At 50.2% G+C, this 21,706-nt stretch overlaps 5 protein-coding genes across 5 annotated transcripts; 2 read left to right on the plus strand and 3 right to left on the minus strand.

Annotated features, from left to right (window-relative positions):
• Positions 1-3,311: 3,311 nt before the first annotated feature.
• On the plus strand, positions 3,312-8,816 carry iml1 (GTPase-activating protein IML1; the record flags this gene model as incomplete). The annotated part of the gene is made up of 1 exon (XM_040953782.2): positions 3,312-8,816. One exon carries the CDS (start codon positions 3,312-3,314, stop codon positions 8,814-8,816), a length of 5,505 nt encoding a protein of 1,834 aa, XP_040815599.2.
• Positions 8,817-9,460: 644 nt separating this feature from the next.
• Positions 9,461-12,039, plus strand: N7455_011803 (putative sugar hydrolase; the record flags this gene model as incomplete). The annotated part of the gene is made up of 6 exons (XM_040953792.2): positions 9,461-9,493; positions 9,564-9,678; positions 9,735-9,798; positions 9,849-10,504; positions 10,564-10,841; positions 10,903-12,039. The coding sequence occupies 6 exons, from the start codon at positions 9,461-9,463 to the stop codon at positions 12,037-12,039; spliced, it is 2,283 nt and encodes a 760-aa protein (XP_040815751.2).
• Positions 12,040-12,413: 374 nt separating this feature from the next.
• N7455_011804 (uncharacterized protein) lies at positions 12,414-16,037 on the minus strand (the record flags this gene model as incomplete). The annotated part of the gene is made up of 1 exon (XM_040953776.2): positions 12,414-16,037. The coding sequence occupies one exon, from the start codon at positions 16,035-16,037 to the stop codon at positions 12,414-12,416; it is 3,624 nt and encodes a 1,207-aa protein (XP_040815636.2).
• Positions 16,038-17,229: 1,192 nt separating this feature from the next.
• Positions 17,230-19,448, minus strand: N7455_011805 (pre-rRNA-processing protein ESF1; the record flags this gene model as incomplete). The annotated part of the gene is made up of 2 exons (XM_040953796.2): positions 17,230-19,304; positions 19,382-19,448. The coding sequence occupies 2 exons, from the start codon at positions 19,446-19,448 to the stop codon at positions 17,230-17,232; spliced, it is 2,142 nt and encodes a 713-aa protein (XP_040815613.2).
• A 401-nt stretch (positions 19,449-19,849) lies between these two features.
• On the minus strand, positions 19,850-21,599 carry N7455_011806 (uridine kinase family protein; the record flags this gene model as incomplete). The annotated part of the gene is made up of 8 exons (XM_040953895.2): positions 19,850-20,333; positions 20,393-20,624; positions 20,679-20,720; positions 20,777-20,890; positions 20,938-20,980; positions 21,035-21,179; positions 21,237-21,364; positions 21,429-21,599. The coding sequence occupies 8 exons, from the start codon at positions 21,597-21,599 to the stop codon at positions 19,850-19,852; spliced, it is 1,359 nt and encodes a 452-aa protein (XP_040815811.1).
• Between the last annotated feature and the right edge of the window lie 107 nt (positions 21,600-21,706).

Consider the following 21,706-nt stretch of genomic DNA (forward strand, 5'->3'; position numbering starts at 1 on the left):
TATTTTTAAACACGAGAATGGTCATTGTCAACCCTTCCTGTGAATATGGATATGCTGTATCGCAGGAACATTGGCGTATGTGGTCTGTACAAGCCTTTCTCTCGGGGTTTCCCTTGTGTTTGAAGCACCCAGGATACGATTTTCCGTATGAAGCCTGCTCGATGATATGCCACGAGAGACTGACTCTCTCCCTGTACTAGGGACAGGTCAGTCGTGACGTGGGACGTTCCGAGTCGTATCGCCCTCTTTCGGTCCGAGGATCACCCGTATTCCAAATATCGATGATAGCTTGGCATTCAAACGACCATCTTTGCTCGAGGACCTAGCAGGATACACCATGAATCCATTTCATAAGACAACATTGTCTTGGTGATCAGAACCAGATACCACATGCAGCAGGACTATCCATCGGATTTCCTCTACCTTCAAGGCTCTTGGGAAAGTTTGCAAGAGAATCGTTGCTGTTTCAGGCCCCGGAAAAACTGATGCTTGTAACAAGGCATGACTAATGTAAAATGTCGATGCTTTTTCTCTCAATCAAATCGTTTTCTTGCCCTTCCGACTTGCCTCGGTTTCGGTGGGTTGGTACTCGTTCTCCAGCAAAACAGAAAATCCACCAATGCCGACACGCTCATCCATACCCCAGAGGCAAACAAGACGACAAATAATCATGACCTTATTGATGGAAGTGGCTTTTGTTGGATTTCCGGAACTCTTGTATACCAGCGAGTCGACGGGTCATATGTGATTGCGCGATCCTGCGGTAGACAATCAGCGGCCGGATGTCTGCGGCATTGCAGCGAAGAGAGCAATCCAAGCACACGATAGACCTTCGAGGGAAGAGCAGAGGGCACTGATTCCAACTCTGGTGGCAAAATTACGGCACGGACCCAAAGGACCGGACCTCTGTATAGTTGGACAATGCTCATCAAGAAGTCTTCGCCCAACCATACTCTTTTTTCTGGCTCCAATGCTCGAGCTTCTAGTAATGCGCGATAGGCAGCACTGCTAGCACTGCCTGTGACCTGCCAGGCATTTTGAGAACTGAAACTCTGAAATGAGCATTTAGACCAGGCAAGAGAGATGACACAAACGAACGAAAGCATCGGTCTTGGCGTTTACACCCCACTGCAAGCTGTGCTATACAGTTTTGATGAGCCACGAGGCTATGAGAGTGACCTCAAGCCTTATTGGAGGCATGTTGGAGGTATGTTGAAAGCATGGGCGATTCTGTGACACTGTCGAACCAAGGTTGACCCACCACCTGACTAGATCACACCGTGAGAGCTCTGATGCAAGAAAATGGCCATCATCATCATGACCGGCGACATCAAACCAGAACGAAAAACAGGCTTTCTCACTTCCATGAGAGAGGTTTCAATCGCGCCTCGTGATTTCGGTTAATTTCGAGGCGCTAAGCTTTGATCGCCAGGGTTTCACGGTACGGTCAGCTCCCGTGACAATGCATCGGTGCATGAACTAAGCCTCAACGACCAACTTTGACCATCGAGTATGAAATATACACGAGACATTCTCGGCAGGTAGTAGCAGTTATAATTTCGGCTCCGCAGGGTGTTTTAGGATGTGAGGACAGGGATGGACTTGGGAGCAATGCGCCCGTTGCTCTTGCTTTTCCTGTGAGTGCAACACGTGCAAATCCACTGGCCATCGTTCAGAGTCATTCTTTTAGGGAAATCCTAGAGACGAATTGAAAAAAAAAATCTCCCTCAAGCTCTGCGTTAGGGGTAACAAAGAAGTGTCGTTCAAATTGGGCGGAGGCGATAAACAAAGACTCGGGGGCAACCCGGAAATCAACTCCGAATGTCATCCGAACCAATTAGGCTCCTATCAAAGAGATCAATATCGCCTGGGCAGCTTCTCCGCCCCTGTGATTCAGGCAAAATTCGAATTGTCGATCCCAGCCTATCAATTGCGCCAATTGCGCCATGGAAAATCAAGCGGATTGCGGAAATCAAGCCATGTCTTACCCTGCTCAAGGGAATCACGACCAAGTACGGAGTACACGTGAACTCACAAGACAATCTTTCCATTCCTCTTTGGCGCAGGCGGAGAGCCATGCCAAACATCAAAAAAGGAGATTGGGGGCTTAGATTTGCCTCTTGCATCAAGCTGGCACTAAGTGGGGTATCATGCTGGGTATTCCACTTCCAGGGGGTTTGGTGTGCGTGTCTATGTGATTACAACACCAAGGACTTGATTTGTTATACAATTACCGATTCCAAAAGGCATAGCATAGCATATGAGTCTACAATCGGTGGGTTCAATCGCACCTACAGTAATCACAAACTGCGCCGTGCGCGACGCAATCATACTTTTTGCTACTGGCATGTGCTACTATACACTATTTAGTATGTACGATGCTCGCTGGACTTTCTTCTTTCCAGGGATCTTCTTCTACTTCTATGACTTTTGTCGGTTCATTGCCGCCCGGGCATACACTTGACCGGATTATGATGATGTTATGTTGAGTCTACAAGGCGAGGGGCCAGAGAGAGGAGAGAGTTGTATTGGAGGAGATAAGCTTCCAAAACTATCTGCTAACGATCTGCTCTCCATCCTGGGTTGTGGCCTGATCTGCCAGGCGCCCCTCCCAAGCTCTGTCCTGACATGTAAGCCGGCACTCGTCTTAACATATTATGGTCGAATTTGTCAAATTTCCCCAACGCAAAAGCCGCCGGTACAAAAGGGCATAGAAAGATCTTGAAACGTCATAGGCACAGGGTTTTTCTTTGATGACTTTATCGGTCTCAACGAATTGTTCGGTTCTACAACTGACCATTGTTATGAATCCAGCCCAACCCGAGAGATAATCTACCCATCATAGTGTAGGCTATAAAATCAAGTTTCAATTTTTTTGTGTCTACAGTCAGGAAACAAAATATGTGCCACCCTATCGGCTGGAATAGTCGTGCATCCATGTTTGCTTTACTCCGTACACTCAGGGCTAGCTCTAGAAACATGCGGTTTAGGGCTCAGAACTAGTTTTCCACCAGAATTCAACCATTTTCGTTATTGTTTCCTAATGGGTTCTCGGGAGAGCAAAGAACTTATTGTTCATCGAATTAATTGATTTAATTTATATGATACCTGGAAATTAACGGCTGTTATTGTATGCTCCATGGATTGAGGTGTATAGTTTGCCTCAGGCATAAATATCATGTGATCAAGTCAGTTCACGTGATCTTGGTATCTCCCCTTTGCAAAGGTTATCTCTCGCAAGAACTCATGAACGTATTCTGATATTTGAATTAACTAATTGCAGTGAAATGCAAGCATAAAGGGATACAGAAATGTCTTTGCGCGGGCCCATGCGGCGGTCGCACTTGAGGCAAGTGAGCGCGGCGAGCTTGGAGAGCAGCTCCACCCACTCACTGGAGACTTCGAACCGTGACCACGACCACGACCAAGCCACAGATGATCGGACTGTCAGGTTATCCTCGGCAAGCTGGATACGACATCAATGCACGCTTTGGGTGCATGATGAGACGTTTTCACGTGAAGAAATCTTGTTGAATCCATCGGCTTTCGGCGAAACTGAGGTGCAAGTTGGGGATGTTGTCGAGATCCTGCCTATGCGGGTATCTGGCGATGCTGGATATTCCACCTTAAAGCCCGATGCAGCTTCGAAAGCTGGTCGCGAGAGTCATGCCGAACTCAACGCGGCGTCTCAAGCGGATAGCACGTCGAAATTCAAGACTCCACTTCAGAGCCGTTGTCTATTTGTGGTGAAGGCCTTACCACCAGAAACCAAGGCTCGGAATCCTCAATTAGAAATTTCAGTGACAAACAACATTGCCAACATCTTTGGTTTCAAAAATAGAACACAGGTTCTATTGTCGATTGTGGATCGAGAGCAATGTGCGGCATCTCATGTCGACATCGCCTTTCGCGATCAATACATGGTCCGATCGGACATGTGGAGACTAGTCATGTCGGAATTATCAGATAAAATCATATACAAAGGGCAAAAGATCATGTTTATGGGGAGCATCAAAGCCACTGTCAAGAACATCTTTATCCGAGAGAAGAAATCCCTTTCTGGATATTTCTCGCCAAAAACGATCCCTATTTTCCGAAGCGAGTCCGCCAAATATGTCCTATTCATCCAAATGTCGAAGGAAATGTGGAACTTCGACTCGGAGGGGACTGGTGACATCCTCTTCAGTCGAGTTATCAATGGTTTCCTACCGGAGCTCTTCAAGAGATGGGCTAGTTCGGATGCAAAACATTTGGTGACCATTGTGCTGTTCACCCGAGTCGAATATGATAAACCCACCCATTCAAGTCAACCTAAACTCAGCGCCGGGAACTTCAACAGCAAGTCTGGGCCAAACAAAGTTCCGACTCGAGATTTCTACCGTGTGGTAGTGAATGATATGGCAAGCGGCTATTGGACAACCATCCTAGACGAGCTGAAAAGGGAATTCAGGACCTTTTTGCGAGATGTGTCAATCTTGAAACCAGACGACATTGATGCTGTATCTAGCAGTGGTATCAGGAGCTCTTCCAAGCCAAACATGGCCACCATTGCCGGGCACCCAAGTTCAGCTCTACGAGGAAATATTCTAGAGGCCATTCATCTCGCTTCTGCTCACCTAGCTTTCGATCATATCGATCGAGACATGGTCCACACTGGGACCTCGATCATTGTCATCACCCCCGGTAGCGGCGTTTTTGAGGTCTCCTACGAGTCCTTAGCTTCTACAACAGAAGCCCTTGCGAACCGAGGCATAGCAATTGACTTGGTCTGTTTGAGTCCGATGCCTCTTCATTCTGTGCCACTCTTCAAATACCGGGAGCCAGTGGAACAACATCCTGGGGATTCGGGAGGGCCTGGATCCAGTGGAGTTAACAGGGATATGATGTCTTCTGAGATCCATCATTCCCTTTCAAGCGTTGTGAGCAGATCATCATATCTTTCTCCAAGCTCATACCTGTCTGCAACTAGAATGAGGGAACGGGCAACACCTCAAGCCAAAGACTGGAGCTTTGGTATTCCTCATTGGCTTGACATCTCCTATTGGAACCCTGAAACATACCGAGAGGCCCGGCGAATCTTGAAAAAAGACCCCAATGCGCCTATCTCTCTTACTGTCACTCGGCCATCAAAGGCGTTTACGCCACGAGTGCGTATGTATGAGATCCAAATGATGGGGGTCATGGAAAGTGAACAAGCAAACATCACAATCCCCTACCTTACTGAAGGCCGCGGTGGAACAAGACCTCGTGGATCTTGGCCCGGTTACAGTTCAGGTAGTCGTGCTCCTCCTAAAACTCGTTTCGCGAATCCTTCATCTTTCAAAGGACAACTTAGCGATAGTCTTCGCCCGGGATCGTTTATTCAAAACGCGGCGGGCCAAAATGAGTCGCAAACTCGAGATACGCAGAGTTCACGCAAGGCAGTGATGTCTTGGATGGACCAATACGATGAAAACATTTTCACCGTCTCTCCGAAACGACGCCAGGCCACCAAAGCGCCCAAGGCAAAGCGACCCAGTGAATCAGAAGTTCAGGCTGCTGGGGGCGGAGTACATGAACGGTTATCTGCTCGCTCCATCACGCGCCTCCGCCATCATGAAACGAATCCAGCAGACGAGAATGATTCTTTGCACTCTGGGCCTCGAAGAATTGACTCGAATATGACTACACCAAGAAGCCCAAGCTCGGGCAATAGCATGTCCCCCATCAAACCCGCGTTGAAAAAGACGCCGGCGCCAATGGCCTCACGGATTTCCCGGACGATTAGCTTTGCGCTTCGAGGCTTAAGCGCTACTCCACCGAGAGCCGTGGCAAGCACAGGGGTCAATGTGGAACATGCCAGTGCCATGCCCATGACAAACCAAAGAACTCCTGCCGCGTCAATTTCCGATGCAAGGAGCATTGCTTCTTTGAGCCCGTCAGAAACAGCATCGACCACGTCAGTCCTCGGGGTACTTTCGCCGTCTTCAACACCCTCCAAGCCTTCCCAGACTCCAGCTAAGCCGATTTCCATCAAAATGCCTCCCAAAAATCCATCAAAGGAATCCGAAACGCCAGAGCAGGTGGGCCCCCATGGATCACTGTTGGTAGAAACGCCAGCGCATGAAGTCGGTCGGGACCATGGTGAAGATCATCCGAACGATCACAAGATCGAAATCACTCTGAACCATAGTCCACGAGAGCTACATGTGCGCAACTCCCCGAGCAAAGCCTTGTCTCCATGGGTCCGATCTGTCAATCCTTGCAACACCCCTAAAGATGTGCTGCGGGATACTAGTTGGTTTGGCCGTTGGCAACATGCGTATCCTCGCCCTCCGCATGTGGCGGTTGTAAAGTGGAAGAGCTTAAAGTCTCCGGCAGTGCTTCCATTGACGACGGAGGAATTCCCAACAGCCAGTGAGCTTGCTTCGGACTATCTACAGACACCATATCGTGTCTTTCCAAATGAAGATTCTGAAGGCATTGACGCACCAAAGACACGTGGAGTACTTTTACGAGAAATGATCTCGCTGCGGCTTTCTCATGGCTTCCAAATCATTATTGGAAAGCACGTAGCCGAAGTGTCCGCGCAGCCCGCCCTTGAATCCTTGAACGTCTTCGACTTCCGAGGTCTAGAGCGCGATGGGCTCACAATGTTTCTATCCAAGGGTAACACGATCCACCGCCTTGTCTGCATCCAAGGGGGAGAAGTTGAAGTGACCCGCTTTACGCATCAAAACTCTGCGGTGGTCACTTCTCCCAAGAAACCTACCTTTACTCTCTATCAACCGGCGATGAAAACAATATTGAGCGCGGAATATGAAGTGAAAGATATCAAGCTGGATCCAACCTCAGAAGAGTACAACTGGAACTATGCCGATAATTATGTGGCTGGTCATCGAGATCATCTCCAAAACCCGACCCAGCAGCTGCATTTCTGGCGAGTCCGTTACGTCTTAATTCCGCTCCAACTTCATGCCAATTCTCGGCGAAATTTGCAGAATTCCCATGAGGATAACGAGGAAGAAATCCATTTGCTTGGGATCAGCCAACTAACCCATATCTGGCAACGGTACAAATACGTCTCGCCCGAGGAAAAGCTTTTCGAGAAGTCAAATCCCAAGCGAGATCAGAATCCTTTGAACATCATGTACCAAACGCGCAATCCATCTGAGATCGTTACCGCAGAGCTGGACCGTTTGCTGCTCACAGATCCAGGGCTCGACAATGCCCCTGCTCAGCTCCTACCCGAGTCAGAACTGTTGGACAGATCCAGCATCAGTCTTATGTCATTGGCGCAAATTATCCAAGGCGAAAAGGGTGTCCGGATGATGGACCGACGGTGGCATTGGAGGTTGCACTACAATTGCTTTATCGGATTTGAATTCACAACCTGGTTGTTGCAAAACATACGTGATATCGATACCCGTGAACAAGCAGTCAAATTTGGCAACGAGTTAATCGATCATGGGTTGTTCCAACACGTAGAGAAGAGACACAATTTCCGAGATGGCAATTATTTCTATCAAGTCTGTGCCGATTATCGTGTCACTCGTCCAGAGTCCCGGGGAAGCTGGTTCCCTCAGCTGAGACCAGACAAATCGATGCCGTCAACACCCGCCATCGGGACTGCCAAGGACTCTCCCGCCAGTCTCAAAGCTCGATCAGACAGCATCGACGAGCGTATACCACAGACCCCCAACACTCCCTCCAAGGCGAAGAACAAGGTCGCGATCATGCTGTCCAAATCTATGAAATTCGACGTTGATCCACGCAAGCGGTCGAATCGGCCGGAAGTGATTGATCTTCACTGGGACCGGCTACATAACCCCGAGAATTGCTTCCATATCGAACTCAACTGGATGAGCACAACACCCAAGTTGATTGAAGATACCGTGCTTTCTTGGGCCTCGACTGCCGACAAATTCGGGCTGAAATTAGTACAGGTGCCGATCGCCGAAGCATGTGCTATCGACAAAACGCAGCCATTCCGAAAACCCTACGAAATCAAACTCAAGGTCCCACCACCCAAGGGACCACTGCACACAGTGTTCAACAATGCGTCGTTTGCGCAACCGGGTCCACCGGATCGCCTGTACTACCAGAAGGCCATATTGCGGAAGTTTGATTTTGTACTGGACTTCGAAGCCTCCTCTGCATTCCCCGCAGACGTTGAAGTATCCTACTCCTGGGGAAAGCCCGATTACATTTACCCACAATTTATTCACCGAACCGGAAGCATTCTCGCGCAGATCACCGACGAAGGCGATTTCCTCCTCCTTGCCAATCGGCTGGTGAGTACCCGCAGCACCGCGACTCGAGACGCAGGCCGTTTTGAGAACCACAATCGGTCCGACTTCCGGGGCCGTGCAGCAAATCACGATGGGCTTGACCGTGTCTCACCCCGGCTTTCTCCAATTACTCGGCCCGTTCATGACATTGGCAGCATCGGCAGCCCACTTACCCCATCCGGATCAGCAAGCATCGACTCGGCTAACCTGTACCGCGCACCGGAAAACATTCTTAACGGCCTGGCTGAGTTCTGCGGCGATGCAGCCCAACTAGAGCAGTTCTACTCGGAGTCACATGCTCGGCCGTTATCTACGAAGGTGGAATCGACTACCACAAATCTAATGGATGCATCGATCCCGTCGCTTGAGCTTCCTGCCAGCGTAGTCAGTCATCATATCTCACCGCCGCCAGGATTACCATCCCGGATCACCCGCGAGTCGCGTGAGGGACTGATGTCACCGGAAGTTACACGGGCCAGGGCTCGAGGGGAAAGTCTCAGCTACAATGCAAGCCCTAGGAGTGGCAGCTTACGACCCTTGATCTAACCATTCGAAGATACCCATTTGACGCTCTGATGATTTTGTACCCAAGTGAAATGCGATATTAGCTATGTTCTTGTTTTTTTTGTGTGAAACACAAGTGGCCGTGAAACAAAGGACTTTATTTTATTCGAAACCCACGTACTTCCGTACAGATTTTACAATTTCGATATTGATTTGGGGGGAATAGAAACCCATCCAGTCTTCATATTAATACAGCCCCTCATCCAGGCTAAAGCAAGCCACCAAGCATTTTAGCCTGATATCAACCATTCAGCCGACACGCTCTGGTTGGTCAATATCCCGATCTTACGGTATCCCCAAATCCCCGAGGTTTTGCCCCGCCTTATGTGCTACCCCGAGCTCTAGAAAATAGCGGAGCTCTACTGCTAGCGAATGCGCTATCCAGAATCAGGCCGTCGCGGAGGATACACCGTGCCAAATGAAGCAGGTCTAGCTTTCCCCATGGCATGGCGTAAAACAAAAGGAGCTTGACTGCCCTCTCTGTCATTCACTTCCTTCTTCTATTCTACTTTTCTCTTCTATCCAAAGCTGAAAAATAACCACCAGATATCTCTGGGGTAGCTTATACAGAACTGATTCCAAGGACAAGGAACTCGATTGGGATTTACCTGCCTTTTCCTCTGAAGATGAAGTTCACCGAGGGGATGTGGCTCCTACGGGTAATTCAAATCGCGTCTAATTGATGAAGTTGGCACGGAATGAATACTGACACACAATCGGATCATATAGGACGGCGTGAGCATCGACTGGATGAGCAACGTGGAGCGATTTTCAATTGAAGACGACTCGGTCAATCTACTGTTGAACAAGTTCCAGGCACACCGAGGACACACTCTCAATTCGCGTGCGTTTTCAATCATCCCTTGATATAGAAACTCAAAATTTAACAAAAGTATACAGCAACTGTCTCCGCAATGCTCACCTCGCCAGTGGAGGGAATCATCGGCGTGAAGCTTGTTCACTGGTAACTACCCCAAGGGCTCCAGCGTGTTTGCAACCACTAACAGCATCCAGGGCGGGCCAAAATGACAACGGTCCTCACTACCACCTGAACAAGACCACCGGACACACCAAGATCCAGCACGACAAGACCGAAAAGAAACTTAACTACACAAGCGGGTCACTCAACCTGGCTCTGAACACCTCCGCCAATGAACTGGCCCTAGAATTTCAGTCTCCAGCCGGTAAGAAACTGACAGGCCAATCCTTCCGCTCTATCGGATATGTGCGCGACCAGCGCACTGAGAAACATCGCTATGAGGACGGCATGTTCGCCGAGCGCCAGGGATATATGCTCGCAGGACTTGACCTCGGCGTTGGCGAAAAGGTCTACGGCCTTGGAGAGCGGTTCGGGCCTCTGGCCAAGAACGGACAGACGGTCGATATCTGGAACGAGGATGGCGGTACCTCTTCCGAGTTGGCCTACAAGAATATCCCCTTCTATATCAGCTCCAAGGGATATGGTGTTTTCGTCAATCATCCTGGCAAGGTTAGTCTGGAGGTACAGTCTGAGCGCACTACTCGCGTCAATATCTCTGTGCCTGGCGAGGAGATTGAGTACTTTGTTGTGTATGGAGCTACGCCAAAGGACATTCTGAATCGGTACACTGCTTTGACCGGCAGGCCGGCCTTGGTTCCATCATGGAGTTATAACCTCTGGCTTACTACTAGTGAGTTCGGGATATAATTTGCTTTGCAATGAATAAAAGAAACTGACAGTGTTTTAAAGGTTTCACGACCAACTACGACGAAGAAACCGTCACTGGATTCCTTGATGGGTTCCGTGACCGCGATATCCCCCTGGGCGTCTTCCATTTCGATTGCTTCTGGATGAAGTCCTATCAGTGGTGTGACTTCGACTTCGACTCAGAGATGTTCCCGGACGCGCTTGGATACCTCAAGCGTCTCAAGGAGCGCGGTCTCCGCATCAGTGTCTGGATCAACCCGTACATCGCCCAGGCATCGCCACTGTTTGAAGAGGGCAAGAAGAACGGATACTTTATCAAGGTATGTTGGCACACAATAGAATGATACCAGAAGGGAAAAAAACCCCCCTAATAATTCATAGCGCACCGACGGCTCAGTGTGGCAATGGGACTTGTGGCAAGCCGGTATGGCAGTGGTGGACTTCACGAATCCCGCCGCCAGCAAGTGGTACAACGCACACCTGGAGCGACTAGCGGAGATGGGCGTCGACAGCTTCAAGACCGACTTTGCCGAGCGCATCCCAGTCAAAGGCGTCCAATACCACAACGGCGCCGACCCCGAGCGCATGCACAACTACTACGCCCTTCTCTACAACAAGATCGTGTATGAGACACTCAGCAACCGCGTCGGACGCAATCAGGGTCTCCTCTTCGCGCGCAGTACCGCACCAGGCGGACAAGCATACCCAGTTCACTGGGGCGGCGACTGCGAGAGCACATTCGAGGCTATGGCTGAGTCGCTTCGCGGTGGACTTAGCCTGATGCTGTCTGGATATATCTTCTGGGCGTCTGATATCGGTGGTTTCGAGGGTACACCGCCACCAGCGCTGTATAAGCGGTGGGTGCAATTTGGTCTGCTGTCTACGCACTCGCGTCTGCATGGATCGTCTTCGTTCCGTGTGCCGTGGATCTATGGAGAGGATTGCTCCGATGTGCTGCGGGACTGCGTTAAACGCAAGATCTTGCTTACTCCTTATATTCTGCAGGAGGCGCTGAAGGGCCATGGAAACGGCACGCCGCTTATGAGGCCGCTTTTCTTGGAGTTCCCTGAGGATCTTAACACATATGCTATTGATACGCAGTATCTGTTTGGCCCCAATTTGCTGGTTGCACCGGTGTTTACCGAGGAGGGTGAGGTTACTTTCTATGTGCCTCGGTCTCCGGATGATGAGGCTGGAAAATGGATCTCGTGGTTTGACCATTCCAAGTCTTATGAGTCCGGTCGTTGGTACACGGAGACTCATGGCTTTGATACCATGCCCATTTTGATCCGTCCCGGCTCTGTTACTGTCACCAATCCTACGATCAAGGCCCCTGACGATGATGCCTTGGAGGGGGTTGAGTTGCTGATCAATGGGCGTCTGCGGGCTGAGACTACGGTCGAAATTGTCAACTCGGCTCAGTCAGATGAGATATTGAAGACTGTCCGAGTTACTCCTACTGAAGATGGAAAGGTTGAAGCGAGTGGTCACAGTGTGAAATTAGTTTACCTTGCCTAGATTCGTATTAAATAGAGAATGAACTTCATGGAACTTATGTCATTTGGTGTCGGATTGGTCAAAACTCATATTAAAAACGTAGGGGAAGAGCCCCCACAGGCAGAACTAAACTTCAGTATGAAGTGGGTGGGTATCATATTCAAAACAGGTCGCAATGCAAGAGGCAAAGCCGAAAAAAAAAAAAAAAAAAAACCAAGAAAAGGCAAAGAAGAGAAAGATAATCAAAAACTCGAAGCTCAGGTCTGCTGCCATATGAGGCGAGACCAAATCACGAACTATTGGGCAGGGGAATGAAAAAAGAACAATGCATGAGTGTAATATGCATGGATATGCAATCAGCAAACGTAAAGAAATCAAAGCTTGGTAAAGTGGAATCACCAAACTTCTTCGACGTCAAGGAGCCACTTTCGGATTCCTTCACGCAATGTATTATCAGCACCTGCTAGTGCTCTTCTCCGCTCGCGGTCAGCAATCCCTAGTGTGCTGTCCACATCTTCACGGCAGTGCTCGGCGGTGACAAGGCGGACAACTTCTTCGAGGGCCCCGAGCACCATCTTGCGGCATTCACCACGAGGCACCTCAGGGGGAGGGGCTTCATCGCCTCTAGAAGAGGGGCCTTTGTCTTCAGCTCTACGAGCACGGTTAGGCGAAGGGGCACGTGACTGTGCCATTGATGAGTAACCGCTCTGTCCCAAGACACGCTCGACAGCATCAACTAGAACTCCGTCAAGGTCCATCACAGGCTCTTCGACGAACCGCTCTTCCACGAAGCTCTGGTCCCGCTCATCGGCGGAGGGGCAGTGAGGGGGTTTCTCATGTCCAGAAAAGAAGTTTGTGAATTGCGAGGCCGAGGCACCTCCAGTAGATCCACGGGGGGTAGCGCTGGCAGGCGAAGGAGGTGTATGAGGAGCCCCAGAGCTGTGACCCACTATAATCTTGCGTCGCAAGCGGAGTCGTTTCACTGTAGAAGCCTTAGTATCTGCAATCAAAGTCGTTGCAACATCTACCCATTTCTCTGATCCGTCAACATCAGATGTAGAGGGGATGTATGGGGAGGGTTCAGCCCGCATTGCCTGTTTGATTTCTGCTTCAAGAGAAGCATAAGGTCGGACCGCTTGGAGCGAGAAATCTTGATGGAAAGATTTCAACCAACCAGCCACATGGGAAGTCGGTCCATCGCTATCCTTCATAGTACCGGGAAATCCGGAGCCACTGCTGTGCGTAGAAGCAACTGCATCCATGCTGGTGATGGACGTTCGAGTCTTTTTTGGCGAGGCAATAGTCGAATCGCCGGACGAAGAAAGTGACATGAAACCAGGAAGTGGAAGGTCAACATCCACCACGCCTTCCTCTGCTCGGACTGACAACTTCAAAGGCGACTCCCGAACTTGGCTGGTGAGCGATGATGGCTCTGGCGAGGCAGCCTCAGTGTTGTGAGGAGCGGTAGCAGAAGCACTTGGAATTGAGATGTTTCCACTGGGAGCTGTTTCGGGCCGGTGCTCATCCTCATGTTCTGTGACTTCCTTGACCATTTGAGTCAAAGTGGTTGACCCGCGCCTAGCAGGACCAGATATCGCAGAGGTGGACCTTCTGCGAGCTTCAGATGAGGAATATGGCTCGCTGCTTTCGGTAGATGAGCCTTGACGGGAGCTCCAAAGACCGGAGAAAAGACCTCCCCAGCGGCCTCCAGCCGAGGAAAGACTGCCGTTTGTGCTCACTGTAGAGCTGTCACTTCGTTGGAGGCTCTTCAGTAGAGTCTCTGATGCCAGACTATCGTTGCCTTCGGCTGTGCTGCGCTCTGTTCCAGCCTGGGTAGAATGGCTCGGCTGAGAAGTAAAATGGGGAACAGGAACAGTGCTGCTCTGAGTGGTCATAGAAGTAGTTGCTCCGCTCGTATTCATAACCCGAGCATCCTTTGGGTGGATGTTTGCGCCAGGGGGTTTAATGGAGCGAGCATCAGATCCTCTGCGGGCCGAGGCCGGATGTTCGGCCGGCGGGGTTATTTCAACTCCATCTATTGACCGCTGGGCCGTCTCCTGAGACGAAACGCTCACTGATCTCTGGTGGTGATCGCTATCTCCCATGATCATTCGTTGAGCACGAGCTCGTCGTTCGATCGCTCTCCGAAGAGACTCCTGGCGGAGGACAGGCACAGTCGGTGGGCTTTGAGAGACAGCACGCATTGAGGCCGATGTACCAGGTCTAAGAGGGGAAGGTAACGGCTCCAAGCGTTGTTTGGAGGGCAAGAAAGCGGCTAGTAAGAACACGAGCCGACGAGCAGTCATCTTATCTGGGCATATAATGACTGTTCTGTTTGCAAGAACGAGTTCGCCATCCTGCTGAGCTTTGTGTTGCTGGTTATGGCGACGACGATACCACTCCGGGCCAAGGCTATTGAGCCACTCGGTGTGATTTCCCAAAAATGCTGTGAGAACCACTAAGAAAAAGAAGTTTTGCTCTTTGTCGCCCAGACCACGGACAATCGAGCGTCCTTCCTCCCGCCAAACGCCCCAACGACTTTGTCCAGTGACCACATATGGGGTTTGAAGAGCAAGGCTTATCCGGCGGGAGCTGCGAATGGCTTCTTCTTTGAGCTTTGAATTAACCGATAGAATGTTGGCAGGTAAATGCACAATGGTCTGGTTGGTCCGCTGCATATTGGGAGGCTTCGCAGGCTTTGGGTGTGGCCCGGATAAAGAGTCCACCTTCTTCAGAAGAAAGAGAATTTCGTTGCGAACAAGTCTTTCGAGGTGGGAGAGTGTACGAGTAATGACGTCCCAATGATCAACTAACAAGTCCAAACGCTCATCCAGGCTAGCCGGGGGCGAGGCAGAAGATAGGCTATCATCAAAAAATGCACCCGGCCAACGGTGATCAGAATCCAACGAGCTTGAAAACCCTGGCCGAGGAGAGTCTGGGCCTGGAGTACTAAATCTTGATACAGGACGTCCGGTGTTGCGTGGCAGCAAGGGGATCTGAATCGTAATTGCAACCGCGTACATGGGTGTTTTCTTCTCCTTGATTTTCTTGCGTTTAGAAACATCCGGGAATGGGAACTCCATCTCGGGCAATGACTCTTGGTAGAGAGCACTGGCATAGTCATGTCGCTCGGCTGATGCTTCCGCTCCTTCGGGAAGATTCACGCTAAACATGCGAGTCAAGAGAACTGTGACTTTGGCAGGTGGCTTGTCATCCACTCCTCGAGCTACTCCTATCGGCGCCGATGGACTCCCTGTGGTATAGGCCCGGGAAAGTGGACTGCGGGCAGCAGGTGATGCACTCACCCCAGTTGCCGGGCTTTCATCGGCGGAAATTATGTGCATTTTTGTAGACGACCCCCGGTAACTGAAGGCGCTGCTACCGAAGATGCAGTTCAGAAGGCCGGTATCATTGGAATCAGAGGAGTGTCGCGATAGGCCAGGATCATGCCATGTTCCCGGTGGTGCCAGTGTAGAGCTACGGCCTCGGGCCCGGGAAAAAGCACCCGGGCCGACTGGTGACGACCTGCGTGCATCTGCAGCGGCGGAGAGGGGACTCGATTCGACGAGGGAGGATTGGGTGAGAAGAGTGCGACGTGTTCCACGAGAAAGACTTGAGGCCGCCCGAGTATGTCTAAGACCGGGCTGGTCGTTGCCTTGTGGGTCGATTCCAAGACCGGCGGGGGAAGAATCGGACGCACGAGTGTCAAGTAAGACACATGCATCTCGGTCACCCAATGCATTTTGTGCAACAATCACACGAAAATCTTTCATTGCGTCCAATTCCATTCCCCCACGATCATCGTATGCACCAGCGGTCGAGGCATTCGGGGAATTGAAGGTTGTCTGCAATGGGAAGGCATGGGTATTGGAACGTCGAAGGAGGCTGGCGTCGGGGAAAAGAAGACCGGAGGTATGTTCCTCTTCAGTCACAGACTCAAGAGGCGTTCCATTGCTTCGTCCAGAGTATGCCGCCGGGTTCAGAGTCGACGCAGCGGTACTCAAGAGTCGGCCAAGCATGGTGAATGAGAACGGGGGAAACCCGCAGAGAGAACAGGTACTTGGGGATGCAGGGAAAATAAAACGGGCCGGTCGAATTCACGCAGTGTAACGATGGGTATCAAGCAGCTAGGAATATCTAGGCTGCATCCACCCATAGCTTAATTCAACGAAGCAAGAATCATCATCAAACTAGGAAGGGAATTGAGAATATCCAGAGTTATGAGGGGAGGAAGTGGAAGGTGGGATGAGGTGCAGCAGTGGGGCTTGGATCAGCAATTAGGAGTCAGGAGTTGGCTTTGCACCCACGAGGACTCCACAGTCTGATCAGAATTGTGTAGAAAACCAGGAAGTCAAATGAAATAATCCCAGAGCTTCTTAAGGGACCCAGTTCCTTGAACAGAGAAACCACCCGGGGGGGCAGTGGAGAGGGAACGCGAAAGGGCGGTGAATAAAGTCACATGATCTCAGCCTCATGATCTACGGTAAGGGATAGTGACATTTTGGTCTTCTCTCACAGATCTAATGCTCTGACTCTGATGGATGCAGCCCTGGAAATCATCACGCGGTACACGGTTCGGACCTAGGAATAGCCTAACTTGACCAAGTACTGCCGAATATCGGAACTGCGTCCAATGATACGTATACCAATCACTACTACAAGCCATCATGTCGCTATTCTCTACCGTCCTCGTGTCACCGCATAGTCGGGTTTGCAAGGAATCGTGTTACTCGAGGGGCGCTGATTTGTGTGATTTGAGACGGATATGAATTTTGGATTGGAGGGAAATGGGTTATCTCCCAAATATTACTCATGATGGGCACATGCCATCTCTACACCGTCACTCACACCTCGTGTGATACAAGCATCATGCCTGCAACCCCGGATACCACGCCTCTCGATAGGCCCCTGTAATCATGTTTGTAAATACCCCGACCCTAGCGGAAAGGGATCCTCTTCAGGCTGAAGTTGTTCTGTCCACGTGGTTTTGCCCTTCAACTGGTCCTTTCCCGTGTTTCCGCTTCCGTTTCCCATCATAGTAAGTTGACACGAGACGTCACATTGACAGTCAGTTATTCTAGACAGAATGTTACTAGTATCTAGTTTCATATTGCCAATGTACATGTGTAAAAGAGATCATATTTCGCAGTTCAATTCCTTTCATTGAACTCCAGTGTACATTAACTTCCAAATCATTTCAGCACTATACTCTCAATGAGAACGCTTGACTTTTGCCACCAATCGCTTCAACTCTTCGGAACTAGACTCCTTGGAGGACTTCTTCTGCTTCTTCTTGACATCCCGGCTCTCTGCTGGAGCCTCAGTCTCCGCGTCATCACCGGTACGTCGGCGCTTACGGCCCTCGTCCAACAAGGCCTTCATACCGGAAGTCGACTTGAACCGGGGGTTGGTAGGATCGATGGCGAAATCATGAGTGTCGTACAGACGTGAGAAACGGGGGTCGCTGACGTTGACTTGGAAGTCATCTGCCTGAGCAGATTCCACCTTCTTGCTCTTCTTGCCCTTGCCCTTCTTCCGGGCCTGTTTCTCGGCCTTTTCAATCTCGTTCATGTCGAAGTGTTTGATGTTGACCTTTTCGTCATCTACCATCAGCAGCTCCAACTCGGCCCGTTGGGCAGCTGACGCGGCTTCCTCGGCAGCACGCTCCTCACGCTTCTTGCGCCTCTCCTCCTTGCGTCGAGAACCCGCTGTAGCCTTTCCATCAGGGTCATCAAAGAAGGGATCATTGAATCCCATTTCTTCTTCCTCTTGCTGTGGCACCTCGGCTGGAGCAGCTTCGCTGTCTTCGCTGTCCGCTGCAGCGCCCTCCTCTCCAGATGGCTTGGGGGCCTTGAGTTTCTCCTTTCGGCGCTTTTTACGCTCACGCTCCTTCCGCACGTACTTGTCAATTGTGCTTTCTTCGATCTCCGGTTCATTTTCGAAGATGGTATCCTTGCCATGGCCACCAGCCAAGCCCGATGTGAAAGTAACCTCCATCTCGCCGACGGGGCGTTCCGCTTTGGTGCGGGTAGGCTCGGCGCTCAGACCCAGCAACGCACGCATGCGCTGTCTCTCGGCCTCTTTTTTGGACAGCTTGGTGGTCGTAGCTTCTCCTGCAGTATTATCGACAACTTCGACGCCTCCGTCCTCGTCATCTGAATCTTCGTTCTCAGAACTATCGCTACCGAGGTAGGCTTTCAGGTCGTTCTCGTCAATGTCCTGTCGTGAGCCTCGGAAGGCACGTGCCTGGGCTTCTTTTCTTGTTTTGTCATCCGCGTCCCATGTCAATTTGACCTTGCTGTGCTGCAAAGCATCCGTCACAAACTCGGTAGGTTTGTAGCCATCAGGAATCCGGGAACACTCGTCCCGAGACTTGTCATCGGAGAAGTCAGTGTCCTCAGGTACGAAGCGCAGATCGAAGAAGTTGGCACTAGAAAGGTATTCGGCACCATCCACCAAATCGTAGACATGCTTGGCAACCTCTTTTGAAGAAAATTGGACAATGGCGTAGTAATACCGCAGTCGGTCGAGCTGGTAACGCCGTAGCTGTGTAGAGTTGAATTCTTCGCCGTCATCAGCCTTCAGCATGGACTTCTTAATTTCCTCCTCCTCCTCATCAGAGTCAAGTTCCTCCTCTTCGGAATCCTCGCTGGTGTTCTTTTTCTTCCCAGAAGCAAAAATCTCTTTCGGGGGACCTTCAACCTCCTCCCTCTCCATGCGCTCCTTTCCGAATTCGCTGGGGTAGACTGTGACGTTCAACACCCGCCCTCCAGACGGAAGGAAACTGGAAAAGACTGCCATCAAGTCCTCTGCACGAATGTTTTCCCAATCGAGGTTGACGACAGCTATCCGATTCGTCACTTCGCCAATCGGCACGTCGGACCGTTGCTGGTCAGGGAACTCGATCACATCGTCTTCCGCCTCGTCTTCCTCTTCGCTGGAGCTTTCTTCTTCAGATGACGAGGACTCGAAGCCACCATCACGGGCAGGGTCATAGGAGGCAGCGTTGACCCGTTTCAATTCTTTCTGGACTTCTTCGTCGTCGTCGGCACTGTCGTCATCCTCTTCCTCGTCCTCGTCCTCGTCCACCTGGTAAAATTGCTTCAATTTTTCCTTGGTGTCATCTTTTCTGAGTTTTCGTCCATAGCGATCGACAGGAGCGTTGCTAGAGAAATCCTTATCGTCAAGCACATGCGCAAAGCGCTTATCGAGTTTGACATGAGTCTGGCGTTTGCTAGGAAGGCGGTAGCGGGGATCGGTCTGGATGTTGGCGAATCGAGGATCCGCTACAGCGACACAAAGAGTCAGTAATCATGGTCATGGGGTTTCCTGAAAATAAGCGTTAAGCTTCCACTGCACGTACTGATCGCTGGACCGACTTCGCCTTTGGGCTTGCCGGCCTTAGACTTTTTCTTGTCTGAGCCTGCCATTGTGAGCGCTAAGAAATTTCACTTTGCACACTACAAGCACACAAGAAAATATTTCTAATGCCTGAGTATCAATAGAGATCGTCGGATCCCGCAAGTGAAAATAGTCGAGACCGATAAATTATTTCTTTTTTCTGCCCGCCGAAGTCAGGGCGGTCAGGTATATGCATTCTCAAAACGGCCAAGTCTATTTCTTTTACTTTCTCGGGGCCACTGTCATGCAAGACAACTTGACAACATAAATTGTAATGATATTTGCTTATATTTCAGTAAATATGCAAGGTCTGTGTAGACATGTCCTTGCTAAGTGTCAATCATGGTAATGCAATGCTTGGTCTCAGAAATAAATCATAGTGAGCAGATCAATATATATACTTAAGAGGAACAACAAGTGAGGAAACATTTCAACATCCAAAGTACCGCTTTTCTATCCACCGCGGTTCTCCCTCTTCTTCGATGCGCCCAACAATCACATTGATCCTGGGGTACACGGCAGTAAGCCTCTTGAGGCCCCGTTCACCTGCCGCGCAAGTTACGAAAACGATCCTCCCTTGTTCCACCCCATGATCAATCAAGACGCGAACAGCCATAAGTGCAGCACCTCCACTGGACATTTGAGAGTCAATTAGTATGACAGTCGCATGCTCCTCAATCTGCGAGGGAAGTTTCAAGTAATGCAACTCTGGCTCCTCATTGCTCTCGTTAGTTTGGATGAGCACACGACCAGTAAGACAGTCGGGAATAGATCGCTTAAGTGCGGTCTCCATACAAGAGCCTCCCCGCAAGATAGCCACGGCTGATACGGTACCCTTGGGATGCAAACCGAGGTATGTGCTCCCTTGTGGTGTTTCCACATTTGCGGATACATACGATGTCATATCCAAGGCCCTGGGATAGTGATGTCAGTGAAGTAATGATAGGGTCCATATTGAGAGGGAGCACAGTACTTTTCAATCAAGATCGAAACCAGTCGATCAAAGTAGAAAATGAAATCCTCTTGCTCAGTTTCTGGGCTCTGCAGAATAGTGTTCATACCAACAAACTGCGGTGTCGAGGGCAAGACATGCACATTTGAAGGCAGCTCAACTGCTGCTGCAACCAACCCCAGTTTGCGAAGCGCTTCGGTGTGATTATCGGATTTCTCCTGCAGCTTGCGTTGAATGTGTTTGACCACCATGTCTAAGTCAATCAGTGTACAGCTCTCAAAACCAGCAGATCCAGGGGACTGCATACCGATAGCGGTCGTGTTCTCAATACCACGCGGGATAATGATGTCTAAGATTTAAAGTTAACAAAAAAGTCTCTAACGCTTCGCAAACTCATATACCAACCTGAAATAGGGCGTTGAGGCTCCACAAATCGAGTATAAGAAGGCTTCACAAATTCAAACCATTGTTTGATGATTCCTTCAATGTCACGCCCTCGCTCACGGACGTCGCGCAAGACTATATATTGTCAGTGGGATTAAGGTAGCACGATCGAGGCAACTGACTCCTGCGACCTAAGCACACATCCATATCTGCTTCAACGAAGATCTAGGGCATCGAATTAGCACCGATAAGCAAAGGATAGCGAAGTAGCTATAATACCTTCACATCCAACATCTCGACGATTCTAGGATCATGGAGCGCCAAGATTCCCTCGAGAATAATCACACGAGGGGAGTAGAGGGTGGTCGTATTGGGCTGCCGCTGGTGGTCAGAAAATGAGTAAACTGGGATGTTCGCTTTCTTTCTGTGGCATCCAGTCAGGTCAAAAAAATAAGGACTCCTGGAAGAACAATAAATTTACCCTTTCTTCAGATCACGGAGGGTCTCCACCAGAATATCAAAGTCAATCGATTCCGGGCAGTCGAAGTCATACTCATTTGCATGGGCCTTGTGATGTTGCTCGGGAGTCAAGGTCTTGTAGAAAGAGTCCTGCAGGGAATATATTAGAACAACAAGGTCTCGATTTAGATGTACCACAGTCCACAAGCAGTACCATTACAAGGATCACCACCCACGGCAAGTTCAAAGACCTGACAATCTCCATTGCCACAGAACTCTTACCGGAGCCAGAGCTGCCAGCAATGCCAATAATGCTCAAGTCCTGCCATGGGGGAGAGTACCGCACTTCGGTGGGCAAAGAATATAAAGGTGAAATTGATTCCATGGCTATGTATGCGACATACAACGCTGTAGGTAGTTTCCCCTCTCCACCCCTCTGATATCGATTGTGATAACCTTGAAAGCTGCCCAGGCGGGGGCCCACAATAATTA

The sequence above is a fragment of the Penicillium solitum genome, assembly GCF_028829755.1.
Source record: "Penicillium solitum strain IBT 25940 chromosome Unknown utg000009l_segment0_segment0, whole genome shotgun sequence".
NCBI lineage: Eukaryota > Fungi > Ascomycota > Eurotiomycetes > Eurotiales > Aspergillaceae > Penicillium > Penicillium solitum.